The sequence below is a fragment of the Heptranchias perlo genome, unplaced genomic scaffold (genome assembly GCF_035084215.1).
Source record: "Heptranchias perlo isolate sHepPer1 unplaced genomic scaffold, sHepPer1.hap1 HAP1_SCAFFOLD_146, whole genome shotgun sequence".
NCBI classification, from domain to species: domain Eukaryota; kingdom Metazoa; phylum Chordata; class Chondrichthyes; order Hexanchiformes; family Hexanchidae; genus Heptranchias; species Heptranchias perlo.
Window position 1 is genome coordinate 1 of NW_027138711.1, and position 18066 is coordinate 18066.

The 18066-nt window shown below is 54.0% G+C and overlaps 1 protein-coding gene across 1 annotated transcript in view; it reads right to left on the reverse strand.

The window, feature by feature from the left end:
- Positions 1-4271: 4271 nt before the first annotated feature.
- LOC137309045 (death-associated protein kinase 2-like) overlaps positions 4272-18066 on the reverse strand; it is a gene marked incomplete at its 3' end in the record, with an annotated part of 512905 nt that continues 499110 nt past the window's right edge. Inside the window, exons 9-10 of the mRNA XM_067977381.1 lie at positions 6843-6888; positions 4272-4361 (exon numbers count right to left, since the gene is read on the reverse strand). Coding sequence (XP_067833482.1) covers positions 4272-4361; positions 6843-6888 — 136 coding nt within the window. The remainder of the gene's footprint in view (positions 4362-6842; positions 6889-18066) is intronic.

Here is an 18066-nt window from a genome sequence, read left to right on the forward strand (position 1 = left end):
TCTCCCCCCCCCAGTCTCCTCTCCCCCCCCCCAGTCTCCTCTCCCCCCGCAGTCTCCTCTCCCCCCCCAGTCTCCTCTCTCCCCCCAGTCTCCCCTCCCTCCAGTCTCCCCTCCCTCCGAGTCTCCTCTCCCCCTCAGTCTCCTCTCCCCCCCCAGTCTCCTCTCCCCCCCCAGTCTCCTCTCCCCCCCAGTCTCCTCTCCCCCCCCAGTCTCCTCTCTCCCCCCAGTCTCCTCTCCGCCCAGTCTCCTCTCCCCCCCAGTCTCCTCTCCCCCCGCAGTCTCCTCTCCCCCCCCAGTCTCCTCTCTCCCCCCAGTCTCCCCTCCCTCCAGTCTCCCCTCCCCTCCGAGTCTCCTCTCCCCCTCAGTCTCCTCTCCCCCCCCCAGTCTCCTCTCCCCCCCAGTCTCCTCTCCCCCCCCAGTCTCCTCTCCCCCCCACAGTCTCCTCTCCCCCCACAGTCTCCTCTCCCCAGCATCCTCTCCCCCCAGTCTGCTCTCTCCCCCTCAGTCTCCTCTCCCCCCCAGTATCCTCTCCCCCCAGTCTCCTCTCCCCCCCCCAGTCTCCTCTCCCCCCCCAGTCTCCTCTTCCCCCCCAGTCTCCTCTCCCCCCCCAGTCTCCTCTCCCCCCCCAGTCTCCTCTCACCCCCCAGTCTCCTCTCCCCCCCCAGTCTCCTCTCCCCCCCAGTCTCCTCTCCCCCCCCAGTCCTCCTCTCCCCCCCCAGTCTCCTCTCCCCCCGCAGTCTCCTCTCCCCCCCCAGTCTCCTCTCTCCCCCCAGTCTCCCCTCCCTCCAGTCTCCCCTCCCTCCGAGTCTCCTCTCCCCCTCAGTCTCCTCTCCCCCCCCAGTCTCCTCTCCCCCCCCAGTCTCCTCTCCCCCCAGTCTCCTCTCCCCCCCCAGTCTCCTCTCTCCCCCCAGTCTCCTCTCCGCCCAGTCTCCTCTCCCCCCCCCAGTCTCCTCTCCCCCCGCAGTCTCCTCTCCCCCCCCAGTCTCCTCTCTCCCCCCCAGTCTCCCCTCCCTCCAGTCTCCCCTCCCTCCGAGTCTCCTCTCCCCCTCAGTCTCCTCTCCCCCCCCAGTCTCCTCTCCCCCCCAGTCTCCTCTCCCCCCACAGTCTCCTCTCCCCAGCATCCTCTCACCCCCAGTCTGCTCTCTCCCCCTCAGTCTCCTCTCCCCCCAGTATCCTCTCCCCCCAGTCTCCTCTCCCCCCTCAGTCTCCTCTCCCCCCCAGTATCCTCTCCGCCCAGTCTCCTCTCCCCCCCAGTCTCCTCTCCCCCCCCAGTCTCCTCTCCCCCCCACAGTCTCCTCTCCCCCCACAGTCTCCTCTCCCCAGTATCCTCTCCCCCCAGTCTGCTCTCTCCCCCTCAGTCTCCTCTCCCCCCCAGTATCCTCTCCCCCAGTCTCCTCTCCCCGCCCAGTCTCCTCTCCCCCCCCCAGTCTCCTCTCCCCCCGCAGTCTCCTCTCCCCCTCAGTCTCCTCTCCCCCCCCAGCCTCCTCTTCCCCCCCAGTCTCCTCTCTCCAGTCTCCTCTCCCCCCCCAGTCTCCTCTCCCCCCCAGTCTCCTCTCCCCCCCCAGTCTCCTCTCCACCCCCCAGTCTCCTCTCCCCCCCAGTCTCCTCTCCCCAGTCTCCTCTCCCCCCCAGTCTCCTCTCCCCCCCCAGTCTCCTCCCCCCAGTATCCTCTCCCCCCCAGTCTCCTCTCTCCAGTCTCCTCTCTCCAGTCTCCTCTCCCCCCCCAGTCTCCTCTCCCCCCCCAGTCTCCTCTCCCCCCCAGTCTCCTCTCCCCCCCAGTCTCCTCTCCCCCCCCAGTATCCTCTCCGCCCAGTCTCCTCTCCCCCCCAGTCTCCTCTCCCCCCCCAGTCTCCTCTCCCCCCCACAGTCTCCTCTCCCCCCACAGTCTCCTCTCCCCAGTATCCTCTCCCCCCAGTCTGCTCTCTCCCCCTCAGTCTCCTCTCCCCCCCAGTATCCTCTCCCCCAGTCTCCTCTCCCCGCCCAGTCTCCTCTCCCCCCCAGTCTCCTCTCCCCCCGCAGTCTCCTCTCCCCCTCAGTCTCCTCTCCCCCCCCAGCCTCCTCTTCCCCCCCAGTCTCCTCTCTCCAGTCTCCTCTCCCCCCCAGTCTCCTCTCCCCCCCAGTCTCCTCTCCCCCCCCAGTCTCCTATCCACCCCCAGTCTCCTCTCCCCCCCAGTCTCCTCTCCCCAGTCTCCTCTCCCCCCCAGTCTCCTCTCCCCCCCAGTCTCCTCTCCCCCCCCAGTCTCCTCCCCCCAGTATCCTCTCCCCCCCAGTCTCCTCTCTCCAGTCTCCTCTCTCCAGTCTCCTCTCCCCCCCCAGTCTCCTCTCCCCCCCCAGTCTCCTCTCCCCCCCAGTCTCCTCTCCCCCCCAGTCTCCTCTCCACCCCCAGTCTCCTCTCCCCCCCAGTCTCCTCTCCCCAGTCTCCTCTCCCCCCCCAGTCTCCTCCCCCCAGTATCCTCTCCCCCCCCAGTCTCCTCCCCCCAGTATCCTCTCCCCCCCAGTCTCCTCTCTCCAGTCTCCTCTCCCCCTCAGTCTCCTCTCCCCCCCCAGCCTCCTCTTCCCCCCCCAGTCTCCTCTCTCCAGTCTCCTCTCCCCCCTCAGTCTCCTCTCCCCCCCCAGCCTCCTCTTCCCCCCAGTCTCCTCTCCCCCCAGTCTCCTCTCCCCAGTCTCCTCTCCCCCCCAGTCTCCTCTCCCCAGTATCCTCTACCCCCCCCAGTCTCCTCTCCCCCCGCAGTCTCCTCTCCCCCCGCAGTCTCCTCTCCCCCCCCAGTCTCCTCTCCCCCCGCAGTCTCCTCTCCCCCGCAGTCTCCTCTCCCCCCCCAGTCTCCTCTCTCCCCCCAGTCTCCCCTCCCTCCAGTCTCCCCTCCCTCCGAGTCTCCTCTCCCCCCCCAGTCTCCTCTCTCCCCCAGTCTCCCCTCCCTCCAGTCTCCCCTCCCTCCGAGTCTCCTCTCCCCCCCCCAGTCTCCTCTTCCCCCCCAGTCTCCTCTCCCCCAGTCTCCTCTCCCCCCCCAGTCTCCTCTCCCCCCCCCAGTCTCCTCTCCCCCCCCAGTCTCCTCTCCCCCCCCAGCCTCCTCTTCCCCCCCAGTCTCCTCTCTCCAGTCTCCTCTCCCCCAGTCTCCTCTCCCCCCCCAGTCTCCTCTCCGCCCAGTCTCCTCTCCCCCCCCAGTCTCCTCTCCCCCTCAGTCTCCTCTCCCCCCCCAGTCTCCTCTTCCCCCCCCAGTCTCCTCTCTCCAGTCTCCTCTCCCCCCCCAGTCTCCTCTCCCCCCCCAGTCTCCTCTCCCCCCCAGTCTCCTCTCCCCCCCCAGCCTCCTCTTCCCCCCCAGTCTCCTCTCTCCAGTCTCCTCTCCCCCTCAGTCTCCTCTCCCCCCCCAGCCTCCTCTTCCCCCCCAGTCTCCTCTCTCCAGTCTCCTCTCTCCAGTCTCCTCTCCCCAGTCTCCTCTCCCCCCCCCAGTATCCTCTCCCCCCCAGTCTCCTCCCCCCAGTCTCCTCTCCCCCCCCAGTATCCTCCCCCAGTCTCCTCCCCCCAGTATCCTCTCCCCCCCAGTCTCCTCTCCCCCCCCAGTCTCCTCCCCCCAGTCTCCCTCTCCCCCCCCAGTCTCCTCTCCCCCCCAGTCTCCTCTCCCCCCCCAGTCTCCTCTCCCCCCCCCAGTCTCCCCCCCCCAGTCTCCTCTCCCAGTCTCCTCTCCCCAGTCTCCCTCTCCCCCCCAGTCTCCTCTCCCCCCCAGTCTCCTCTCCCCCCCAGTCTCCTCTCCCCCCCAGTATCCTCTCCCCACCCAGTCTCCTCTCCCCCCCAGTCTCCTCTCCCCCTCAGTCTCCACCCCCCCCAGACTCTTCTCCCCTCCCCTGAGTCTCCTCTCCCCCCCCAGTCTCCTCTCCCCCCCAGTCTCCTCTCCCCCCAGTCTCCACCCCCCCCAGTCTCCTCTCCCCCCCAGTCTCCTCTCCCCCCCCAGTCTCCTCTCCCCCTCCAGTCTCCTCTCCCCAGTCTCCTCTCCCCCCCAGTCTCCACCCCCCCAGACTCTTCTCCCCCCCCCCAGTCTCCTCTCCCCCCCAGTCTCCTCTCCCCAGTCTCCTCTCCCCCCCAGTATCCTCTCCCCCCCCAGTCTCCTCCCCCCAGTCTCCTCTCCCCCCCCAGTCTCCTCTCCCCCCCAGTCTCCTCTCCCCAGTCTCCTCTCCCCCCCCCAGTCTCCTCTCCCCTTCAGTCTCCACCCCCCCCAGTCTCCTCCCCCCCCCAGTGTCCTCTCCTCTCCCCCCCCTCTCCCGTTGCCGTCTCTCACCTTCCACCTCCTGCGAGCGTTGAAGATTTTGAAGGTCTCCATGTTGATGATGGAGATGCTCCTCACGATCAGCTGACGATTATTCTTGGGCTAAAACCATAGGGAAGAGTGCGTTCGGTTTAACCTTCCTGAGTCTCAGACCCGGGTCATCAGGTCATGTCACACCTCGGACCCCCCGCAGCCCCGGATCCCCCTCGGACCCCCCGGGCCCCCGACCCTGAGACCACTGGAGCCTCCACCAGACCCCCCCGGCCCCCGGACCCCCTGACTCCCAGACTCTTAGACCTCTGGACCTCCAGATCCTCTGGCCATCGAACGCTCAGACCCCCCGGAGCCCAGGACCTCTGACCACCCCCAGATCCCCGGTCCCCCAGACCCTCGGACCCCCGAGCCCTCGGACTCCCGGACCCCCTGGCCCTCGGACCCCCGGACCCTTGGGGTGATCACACTCCGGACCCCCATGGTTATGAGGGACCCCCAGCACACTGGCAGGTCCTTAAGCAGCATATGTATGAAGAGAGAGGATGGATAAGAGGAACGTGGGCCCTTTAAAGACAAGATGCAGGTGATATTGTAATTAAAAATCAGGAAATGGCAAACTTACTAAATACTTTGTATCGATCGTCACAGGAGAGGATGAGGATAAAATACCAGAGATACCAGGAAAACTAATAAATCAAGGGGAGGAACTAACTAGATTTAATATCAGTTAATAGATGGTAATGGAGAAAATAACGAGACTGAAGATATACAAATCTCCAGGAACTGATGGTTCCCATCCCCCGGGTATTAAAAGGTGATGAAATTGTAGATGCTTCAGCCCTGATCTTCCAAAACTCTCTCGATTCAGGAATTGTCCCCTTGGATTGGAAAACTGCCAATGTCACTCCACTATTGAAGAAGGGAGGGAGAGATAAACTGGGAAATGATAGGCCTATTAGTCTAACGTCAGTTGTGGGGTAGCTATTATTAGGGACAGAGTGACTGAGCATTTGGACAAATATGAGCTGATCAGAGAGAGACGGCATCGATTTACAAAGGGTAAGTCACTAACGTGGTAGATAAGGGAGTGTCTATGGATGTTATTCATATAGACTTCCAGAAGGCATTCGCTAAAGTTCCACATGAGAGACTGTTAATAAAAATGAGAGCACATGGAATTGGAGGTGACCTATTGACACGGGAAGGGGATTGGTTGGGAGGTAGGAGACAGAGAGTCGGGATAATCGGCATGTTCTCCAATTGGCAGGATATGGCTAATGGGACGCTATATTAGGCCCGTTGTTTCGACGCTAGACGGCCTCTCCGACATCCAAGATGGCGTCTTGGAGGTGCACGCAGGTTTCCTGCGTGACGTGCGCCAGACGCCATCTTGGTATAGGAGTTAGCGCAGGGGTGATCTGATCGAGGTGTTTGAGACAATTAAAGGATTTGATAGGGTCGATAGAGAGAAACTATTTCCTCTGGTGGGGGGAGTCCAGAACAAGGGGGCAGAACCTTAAAATTAGAGCCAGGCCGTTCAGGGGTGATGTCAGGAAGCACTTCCTCACACAAAGGGGAGTGGGAATCTGGAACTCTCTCCCCCAAAAAGCTGTTGAGGCCGGGGGTCAATTGGAAATTTCAAAACTGAGATTGATCGATTTTTCTGGGTATTATGGGTGACAGAACCAAGATAGAGTTAAGATAGAGATCAGCCATGATCTGATTGAACAGCGGGACAGGCTTGAGGGGCTGAATGGCCTCCTCCTCTTCCTATGTTCCAATGAGGCAAAGGGCCAAGTTGGGGGGAACACTGAGTCACTCCAAAATACGTGCCCCCTTAGGGCCCAGTGGGGCACAGCAATGGTAAACGTGGGCGAGGGGCCCTGAGGGAGGGAGGAGGAAAGTTTATATAAATGTCATGAAACCTTCCCAGAGGAAGGAAAAAGATTTCACCGTCTCCTCGGTTGCCAGTCATCTGTCTCCTCATCCTCCCTGGAGGGCTGGGTGGTTACCCGCTGACCTTTCACCTCCAAGGCCCGGTTCAGATGGAGGCGACGAGGCTCATGGCCTTCCTTTGGGAGCAGAAGGAAGGTGAGGGGCAGAGGGACGATATCCCGGGTTGTTGAGATATCCCGGATCAGATTAGAGGCCGTGCAGGAATTCACACGGACCCCAGGAAAGGAGCGGCCAGTGAACCTGAGGCGCAAGGTTAAAGGTCAGGTGATGTTTGTGAAGCCGGCCATTTTGAAAAATTTGGTTTGGGGGCATCGTTGGCAAGGCCGCATTTATTCGCCATCTCTGGCTACCCTGAGGGCACTCGAGTTAATCATGTAGTGTGGGACTGCAGTCATGTTTAGGCCCAGACCAGAGAGGTTCCCTTCCCCGAAGGAAATGAGTGAATCAGTTGGGTTTTTAGAACAATCCGGAACCTTCCAGGGTCATTACTTTCCCCTCTGGTGCCAACCCGGTTTCACACATCTCTCACTGCGGGATTTGAACTCCCAACTCCTGGGTTATTGGCCCAGTACCCACTGTGCCTCGTCTTGGCTGCAGTGTGCAGGTGGTTACTCAGGTCTGATAGTTACTGACCTGAATCCAGGGGTGACTGAGACACTCGGTCGCACTGAGTCGATCTCTAAACAACAGAACAGAAAAATCCGTCAGCCATTAAAATTCAGAGATGGGCCATCTTTATAAAAGATTCATTCTCGAGATGTGGGCATCGCTGGCGAGGCCGGCATTTATTGCCCATCCCTAATTGCCCTTGAGAAGGTGGTGGTGAGCCGCCTTCTTGAACCGCTGCAGTCCGTGTGGTGAAGATTCTCCCACAGTGCTGTTAGGAAGGGAGTACCAGGATTTTGACCCAGCGACGATGAAGGAACGGCCGATATATTTCCAAGTCGGGATGGTGTGTGACTCGGAGGGGAACGTGCAGGTGGTGTTGTTCCCATGTGCCTGCTGCCCTTGTCCTTCTAGGTGGTAGAGGTCGCGGGTTTGGGAGGTGCTGTCGAAGAAGCCTTGGCGAGTTGCTGCAGTGCATCCTGTGTACAGGAATCACCCCATGTATCAGTGTACACAGTGGTATCAGGACGGTGTACAGGAATCACCTGGTGTATCAGTGTACACACTGGTATCAGGACGGTGTACAGGAATCACCCGGTGTATCAGTGTACACACTGGTATCAGGACGGTGTACAGGAATCACCCGGTGTATCAGTGTACACACTGGTATCAGGACGGTGTACAGGAATCACCCAGTGTATCAGTGTACACAGTGGTATCAGGACGGTGTACAGGAATCACCTGGTGTATCAGTGTACACACTGGTATCAGGACGGTGTACAGGAATCACCCAGTGTATCAGTGTACACACTGGTATCAGGACGGTGTACAAGAATCACCCAGTGTATCAGTCCACACAATGGCATCAGGACGGTGTACAGGAATCACCCAGTGTATCAGTGTACACACTGGTATCAGGACGGTGTACAAGAATCACCCAGTGTATCAGTGCACACACTGGTATCAGGACGGTGTACAGGAATCACCCGGTGTATCAGTGTACACACTGTATTCAGGACGGTGTACAGGAATCACCCAGTGTATCAGTGTACACATTGGTATCAGGACGGTGTACAGGAATCACCCAGTGTATCAGTGTACACACTGGTATCAGGACGGTGTACAGGAATCACCCAGTGTATCAGTGTACACACTGTATTCAGGACGGTGTACAGGAATCACCCAGTGTATCAGTGTACACATTGGTATCAGGACGGTGTACAGGAATCACCCAGTGTATCAGTGTACACACTGGTATCAGGACGGTGTACAGGAATCACCCGGTGTATCAGTGTACACTGGTATCAGGACGGTGTACAGGAATCACCCAGTGTATCAGTGTACACACTGGTATCAGGACGGTGTACAGGAATCACCCAGTGTATCAGTGTACACACTGGTATCAGGACGGTGTACAGGAATCACCCAGTGTATCAGTGTACACACTGGTATCAGGACCGTGTACAGGAATCACCCCGTGTATCAGTGTACACACTGGTATCAGGACGGTGTACAGGAATCACCCAGTGTATCAGTGTACACACTGGTATCAGGACGGTGTACAGGAATCACCCAGTGTATCAGTGTACACACTGGTATCAGGACGGTGTACAGGAATCACCCCGTGTATCAGTGTACACACTGGTATCAGGACGGTGTACAGGAATCACCCAGTGTATCAGTGTACACACTGGTATCAGGACGGTGTACAGGAATCACCCGGTGTATCAGTGTACACACTGGTATCAGGATGGTGCACAAGAATCACCCAGTGTATCAGTGTACACACTGGTATCAGGACGGTGTACAGGAATCACCTGGTGTATCAGTGCACACACTGGTATCAGGACGGTGTACAGGAATCACCCGGTGTATCAGTGCACACACTGATATCAGGACGGTGTACAGGAATCACCCGGTGTTTCAGTGTACACACTGGTATCAGGACGGTGCACAGGAATCTCCCAGTGTATCAGTGGACACACTGGTATCAGGACGGTGTACAGGAATCACCCTGTGTAACAGTGTACACACTGGTATCAGGACGGTGTACAGGAATCACCCAGTGTATCAGTGTACACACTGGTATCAGGACGGTGTTCAGGAATCACCCGGTGTATCAGTGTACACACTGGTATCAGGACGGTGTACAGGAATCACCCGGTGTATCAGTGTGCACACTGGTATCAGGACGGTGTTCAGGAATCACCCGGTGTATCAGTGTACACACTGGTATCAGGACGGTGCACAAGAATCACCCAGTGTATCAGTGTACACTGATATCAGGACAGTGTACAGGAATCACGCCATGTATCAGTGTACACACTGATATCAGGACGGTGTACAGGAATCACCCAGTGTATCAGTGTACACACTGGTATCAGGACGGTGTACAGGAATCACCCAGTGTATCAGTGTGCACACTGGTATCAGGACGGTGTTCAGGAATCACCCGGTGTATCAGTGTACACACTGGTATCAGGACGGTGCACAAGAATCACCCAGTGTATCAGTGTACACTGATATCAGGACAGTGTACAGGAATCACGCCATGTATCAGTGTACACACTGATATCAGGACGGTGTACAGGAATCACCCAGTGTATCAGTGTACACACTGGTATCAGGACGGTGTACAGGAATCACCCAGTGTATCAGTGTACACACTGGTATCAGGACGGTGTACAGGAATTGCCCGGTGTATCAGTGTACACACTGATATCAGGACAGTGTACAGGAATCACCCGGTGTATCAGTGTACACACTGGTATCAGGACAGTGTACAGGAATCACCCAGTGTATCAGTGTACACACTGGTATCAGGACGGTGTACAGGAATCATCCAGTGTATCAGTGTACACACTGGTATCAGGACAGTGTACAGGAATCGCCCAGTGTATCAGTGTACACACTGATATCAGGACAGTGTACAGGAATCACCCAGTGTATCAGTGTACACACTGGTATCAGGACAGTGTACAGGAATCACCCAGTGTATCAGTGTACACACTGATATCAGGACGGTGTACAGGAATCACCCAGTGTATCAGTGTACACACTGATATCAGGACAGTGTACAGGAATCACCCAGTGTATCAGTGTACACACTGGTATCAGGACCGTGTACAGGAATCACCAAGTGTATCAGTGTACACACTGGTATCAGGACAGTGTACAGGAATCACCCAGTGTATCAGTGTACACACTGATATCAGGACAGTGTACAGGAATCACCCAGTGTATCAGTGTACACACTGGTATCAGGACGGTGTACAGGAATCACCCAGTGTATCAGTGTACACACTGGTATCAGGACGGTGTACAGGAATCACCCGGTGTATCAGTGTACACTGATATCAGGACGGTGTACAGGAATCACCCAGTGTATCAGTGTACACACTGGTATCAGGACGGTGTACAGGAATCACCCAGTGTATCAGTGTACACACTGGTATCAGGACGGTGTACAGAAATCGCCCAGTGTATCAGTGTACACATTGGTATCAGGATGGTGTACAGGAATCACCCGGTGTATCAGTGTACACACTGGTATCAGGACGGTGTACAGAAATCGCCCAGTGTATCAGTGTACACACTGATATCAGGACGGCGTACAGGAATCACCCAGTGTATCAGTGTACACACTGGTATCAGGACAGTGTACAGGAATCACCCATTGTATCAGTGTACAATGATATCAGGACGGTGTACAGGAATCACCCAGTGTATCAGTGTACACTGTTATCAGGAAGGTGTACAGGAATTACACAGTGTATCAGTGTACACAATGGTATCAGGACGGTGGACAGGAATCACCCAGTGTATCAGTGTACACACTTGTATCAGGACAGTGTACAGGAATCACCCCGTGTATCAGTGTACACACTGGTATCAGGACGGTGTACAGGAATTGCCCAGTGTATCAGTGTACACTGATATCAGGAAGGTGTACAGGAATCACCCAGTGTATCAGTGTACACACTGGTATCAGGACGGTGTACAGGAATCACCCCGTGTATCAGTGTACACACTGGTATCAGGACGGTGTACAGGAATTGGCCCGTGTATCAGTGTACACAATGATATCAGGACGGTGTACAGGAATTGCCCAGTGTATCAGTGTACACACTGGTATCAGGACGGTGTACATGAATCACCCAGTGTATCAGTGTACACACTGGTATCAGGACAGTGTACAGGAATCACCCAGTGTATCAGTGTACACTGGTATCAGGACGGTGCACAGGAATCACCCGGTGTATCAGTGTACACACTGGTATCAGGACGGTGTACAGGAATCACCCGGTGTATCAGTGCACACACTGGTATCAGGACGGTGTACAGGAATCACCCTGTGCATCAGTGCACACTGATATCGGGACGGTGTACAGGAATCACCCTGTGTATCAGTGTACACTGGTATCAGGACGGTGTACAGGAATCACCCTGTGCATCAGTGTACACTGATATCAGGACAGTGTACAGGAATCACCCGGTGTATCAGTGTACACACTGATATCAGGACAGTGTACAGGAATCACCCAGTGTATCAGTGTACACACTGGTATCAGGACGGTGTACAGGAATTGCCCAGTGTATCAGTGTACACTGATATCAGGAAGGTGTACAGGAATCACCCAGTGTATCAGTGTACACACTGGTATCAGGACGGTGTACAGGAATCACCCCGTGTATCAGAGTACACAATGATATCAGGACGGTGTACAGGAATTGCCCAGTGTATCAGTGTACACACTGGTATCAGGACGGTGTACAGGAATCACCCAGTGTATCAGTGTACACTGATATCAGGAAGGTGCACAGGAATCACCCAGTGTATCAGTGTACACACTGGTATCAGGACGGTGTACAGGAATCACCCGGTGTATCAGTGTACACACTGGTATCAGGACGGTGTACAGGAATCACCCAGTGTATCAGTGTACACACTGGTATCAGGACGGTGTACAGGAATCACCCAGTGTATCAGTGTACACACTGGTATCAGGACGGTGTACAGGATTCACCCAGTGTATCAGTGTACACACTGATATCAGGACGGTGTACAGGAATCACCCAGTGTATCAGTGTACACACTGGTATCAGGACGGTGTACAGGAATCACCCAATGTATCAGTGTACACACTGGTATCAGGACCGTGTACAGGAATCACCCAGTGTATCAGTGTACACACTGGTATCAGGAAGGTGTACAGGAATCACCCAGTGTATCAGTGTACACACTGGTATCAGGACGGTGTACAGGAATCACCCAGTGTATCAGTATACACTGATATCAGGACGGTGTACAGGAATCACCCAGTGTATCAGTGTACACACTGGTATCAGGAAGGTGTACAGGAATCACCCAGTGTATCAGTGTACACACTGGTATCAGGACGGTGTACAGGAATCACCCGGTGTATCAGTGTACACACTGGTATCACGACGGTGTACAGGAATCACCCGGTGTATCAGTGTACACACTGGTATCAGGACGGTGTACAGGAATCACCCAGTGTATCAGTGTACACACTGGTATCAGGACGGTGTACAGGAATCACCCAGTGTATCAGTGTACACACTGGTATCAGGAGAGTGTACAGGAATTGGCCCTTGTATCAGTGTACACACTGATATCAGGACGGTGTACAGGAATCACCCAGTGTATCAGTGTACACACTGGTATCAGGACGGTGTACAGGAATCACCCAGTGTATCAGTGTACACAGTGGTATCAGGACGGTGTACAAGAATCTCCCAGTGTATCAGTGTACAGACTGGTATCAGGACGGTGTACAAGAATCACCCGGTGTATCAGTGTACACACTGGTATCAGGACGGTGTACAAGAATCTCCCAGTGTATCAGTGTACACACTGGTATCAGGACGGTGTACAGGAATCACCCAGTGTATCAGTGTACACACTGGTATCAGGACGGTGTACAGGAATCTCCCAGTGTATCAGTGTACACACTGGTATCAGGACGGTGTACAGGAATCACCCGGTGTATCAGTGTACACACTGGTATCAGGACGGTGTACAGGAATCACCCTGTGCATCAGTGCACACTGGTATCAGGACGGTGTACAGGAATCACCCTGTGCATCAGTGTACACTGATATCAGGACAGTGTATAGGAATCACCCGGTGTATCAGTGTACACTGATATCAGGACAGTGTATAGGAATCACCCAGTGTATCAGTGTACACACTGATATCAGGACAGTGTACAGGAATCACCCAGTGTATCAGTGCACACACTGGTATCAGGACGGTGTACAGGAATCACCCAGTGTATCAGTGTACACTGATATCAGGACGGTGTACAGGAATCACCCAGTGTATCAGTGTACACACTGGTATCAGGACGGTGTACAGGAACCACCCGGTGTATCAGTGTACTCACTGTTATCAGGACGGTGTACAGGAATCACCCAGTGTATCCGTGTACACACTGGTATCAGGACGGTGTACAGGAATCACCCCGTGTATCAGTGTACACACTGGTATCAGGACGGTGTACAGGAATCACCAAGTGTATCAGTGTACACACTGGTATGAGGACGGTGTACAGGAATCACCCCGTGTATCAGTGTACACACTGGTATCAGGACGGTGTACAGGAATCACCAAGTGTATCAGTGTACACACTGGTATGAGGACGGTGTACAGGAATCACCCAGTGTATCAGTGTACACACTGGCATCAGGACGGTGTACAGGAATCACCCAGTGTATCAGTGTACACACTGGTATCAGGACAGTGTACAGGAATCACCCAGTGTATCAGTGTACACACTGGTATCAGGACCGTGTACAGGAATCACCCAGTGTATCAGTGTACACTGGTATCAGGACGGTGTACAGGAATCACCCAGTGTATCAGTGTACACACTGATATCAGGACGGTGTACAGGAATCACCCAGTGTATCAGTGTACACACTGGTATCAGGACGGTGTACTGGAATCACCCCGTGTATCAGTGTACACACTGGTATCAGGACGGTGTACAGGAATTGGCCCGTGTATCAGTGTACACAATGATATCAGGACGGTGTACAGGAATTGCCCAGTGTATCAGTGTACACACTGGTATCAGGACGGTGTACAGGAATCACGCAGTGTATCAGTGTACACTGGTATCAGGACGGTGTACAGGAATCACCCGGTGTATCAGTGTACACACTGGTATCAGGACGGTGTACAGGAATCACCCGGTGTATCAGTGTACACACTGGTATCAGGACGGTGTACAGGAATCACCCTGTGCATCAGTGCACACTGATATCGGGACGGTGTACAGGAATCACCCTGTGTATCAGTGTACACTGGTATCAGGACGGTGTACAGGAATCACCCTGTGCATCAGTGTACACTGATATCAGGACAGTGTACAGGAATCACCCGGTGTATCAGTGTACACACTGATATCAGGACAGTGTACAGGAATCACCCAGTGTATCAGTGTACACACTGGTATCAGGATGGTGTACAGGAATTGCCCAGTGTATCAGTGTACACTGATATCAGGAAGGTGTACAGGAATCACCCAGTGTATCAGTGTACACACTGGTATCAGGACGGTGTACAGGAATTGGCCCGTGTATCAGTGTACACAATGATATCAGGACGGTGTACAGGAATCACCCCGTGTATCAGTGTACACACTGGTATCAGGACGGTGTACAGGAATTGGCCCGTGTATCAGTGTACACAATGATATCAGGACGGTGTACAGGAATTGCCCAGTGTATCAGTGTACACACTGGTATCAGGACGGTGTACAGGAATCACCCAGTGTATCAGTGTACACTGATATCAGGAAGGTGCACAGGAATCACCCAGTGTATCAGTGTACACACTGGTATCAGGACGGTGTACAGGAATCACCCGGTGTATCAGTGTACACACTGGTATCAGGACGGTGTGCAGGAATCACCCAGTGTATCAGTGCACACACTGGTATCAGGACGGTGTACAGGAATCACCCAGTGTATCAGTGTACACACTGGTATCAGGACGGTGTACAGGAATCACCCAGTGTATCAGTGTACACACTGATATCAGGACGGTGTACAGGAATCACCCAGTGTATCAGTGTACACACTGGTATCAGGACGGAGTACAGGAATCACCCAGTGTATCAGTGTACACACTGGTATCAGGACGGTGTACAGGAATCACCCAGTGTATCAGTGTACATACTGGTATCAGGACCGTGTACAGGAATCACCCAGTGTATCAGTGTACACACTGGTATCAGGAAGGTGTACAGGAATCACCCAGTGTATCAGTGTACACACTGGTATCAGGAAGGTGTACAGGAATCACCCAGTGTATCAGTATACACTGATATCAGGACGGTGTACAGGAATCACCCAGTGTATCAGTGTACACACTGGTATCAGGAAGGTGTACAGGAATCACCCAGTGTATCAGTGTACACACTGGTATCAGGACGGTGTACAGGAATCACCCGGTGTATCAGTGTACACACTGGTATCAGGACGGTGTAGAGGAATCACCAAGTGTATCAGTGTACACACTGGTATGAGGACGGTGTACAAGAATCACACAGTGTATCAGTGTACACACTGGTATCAGGACGGTGTACAGGAATCACCCAGTGTATCAGTGTACACACTGGTATCAGGACGGTGTACAGGAATCACCCGGTGTATCAGTGTACACACTGGTATCAGGACGGTGTACAGGAATCACCCTGTGTATCAGTGTGCACTGATATCAGGACGGTGTACAGGAATCACCCAGTGTATCAGTGTACACTGATATCAGGACAGTGTACAGGAATCACCCAGTGTATCAGTGTACACACTGGTATCAGGACAGTGTACAGGAATTGGCCCGTGTATCAGTGTACACACTGATATCAGGACGGTGTACAGGAATTGCCCAGTGTATCAGTGTACACACTGATATCAGGACGGTGTACAGGAATCACCCAGTGTATCAGTGTACACTGATATCAGGAAGGTGTACAGGAAGCACCCAGTGTATCAGTGCACACACTGGTATCAGGAAGGTGTACAGGAATCACCCAGTGTATCAGTATACACACTGGTATCAGGACGGTGTACAGGAATCACCCTGTGCATCAGTGTACACACTGGCATCAGGACAGTGTACAGGAATCACCCGGTGTATCAGTGTACACACTGATATCAGGACAGTGTACAGGAATCACCCAGTGTACCAGTGTACACACTGATATCAGGACAGTGTACAGGAATCACCCAGTGTATCAGTGCACACACTGGTATCAGGACGGTGTACAGGAATCACCCAGTGTATCAGTGTACACTGATATCAGGACGGTGTACAGGAATCACCCAGTGTATCAGTGTACACACTGGTATCAGGACGGTGTACAGGAACCACACGGTGTATCAGTGTACTCACTGTTATCAGGACGGTGTACAGGAATCACCCCGTGTATCAGTGTACACACTGGTATCAGGACGGTGTACAGGAATCACCAAGTGTATCAGTGTACACACTGGTATCCGGACGGTGTACAGGAATCACCCCGTGTATCAGTGTACACACTGGTATCAGGACGGTGTACAGGAATCACCAAGTGTATCAGTGTACACACTGGCATCAGGACGGTGTACAGGAATCACCCAGTGTATCAGTGTACTCACTGTTATCAGGACGCTGTACAGGAATCACCCAGTGTATCAGTGTACACACTGGTATCCGGACGGTGTACAGGAATCACCCCGTGTATCAGTGTACACACTGGTATGAGGACGGTGTACAGGAATCACCCAGTGTATCAGTGTACACACTGGCATCAGGACGGTGTACAGGAATCACCCAGTGTATCAGTGTACACACTGGTATCAGGACAGTGTACAGGAATCACCCAGTGTATCAGTGTACACACTGGTATCAGTACGGTGTACAGGAATCACACGGTGTATCAGTGTACACACTGGTATCAGGACAGTGTACAGGAATCACCCAGTGTATCAGTGTACACACTGGTATCAGGACGGTGTACAGGAATCACCCAGTGTATCAGTGTACACACTGGTATCAGGACAGTGTACAGGAATCGCCCAGTGTATCAGTGTACACACTGGTATCAGGACGGTGTACAGGAATCACCCAGTGTACCAGTGTACACACTGATATCAGGACAGTGTACAGGAATCACCCAGTGTATCAGTGTACACACTGGTATCAGGACCGTGTACAGGAATCACCCAGTGTATCAGTGTACACTGGTATCAGGACGGTGTCCAGGAATCACCCAGTGTATCAGTGTACACACTGATATCAGGACGGTGTACAGGAATCACCCAGTGTATCAGTGTACACTGGTATCAGGACGGTGTACAGGAATCACCCAGTGTATCAGTGTACACACTGGTATCAGGACGGTGTCCAGGAATCACCCAGTGTATCAGTGTACACTGGTATCAGGACGGTGTACAGGAATCACCCAGTGTATCAGTGTTCACTGATATCAGGACGGTGTACAGGAATCACCCAGTGTATCAGTGTACACACTGGGATCAGGACGGTGTACAGGAATCACCCAGTGTATCAGTGCACAGACCGATATCAGGACGGTGTACAGGAATCACCCGGTGTATCAGTGTACACACTGATATCATGACAGTGTGCAGGAATCACCCGGTGTATCAGTGTACACACTGGTATCAGGACGGTGTACAGGACTCACCCAGTGTATCAGTGTACACTGATATCAGGACGGTGTACAGGAATCTCCCGGTGTATCAGTGTACACACTGGTATGAGGACGGTGTACAGGAACCACCCGGTGTATCAGTGTACACACTGGTATCAGGACGGTGTACAGGAATCACCCGGTGTATCAGTGTACACACTGGTATCAGGACGGTGTACAGGAATCACCCTGTGCATCAGTGCACACTGATATCGGGACGGTGTACAGGAATCACGCTGTGCATCAGTGCACACTGGTATCAGGACGGTGTACAGGAATCACGCTGTGCATCAGTGTACACTGATATCAGGACAGTGTACAGGAATCACCCGGTGTATCAGTGTACACACTGATATCAGGAAAGTGTACAGGAATCACCCAGTGTATCAGTGCACACACTGGTATCAGGACGGTGTACAGGAATAACCCAGTGTATCAGTGTACACTGATATCAGGACGGTGTACAGGAATCACCCAGTGTATCAGTGGACACTGATATCAGGAAGGTGTACAGGAATCACCCAGTG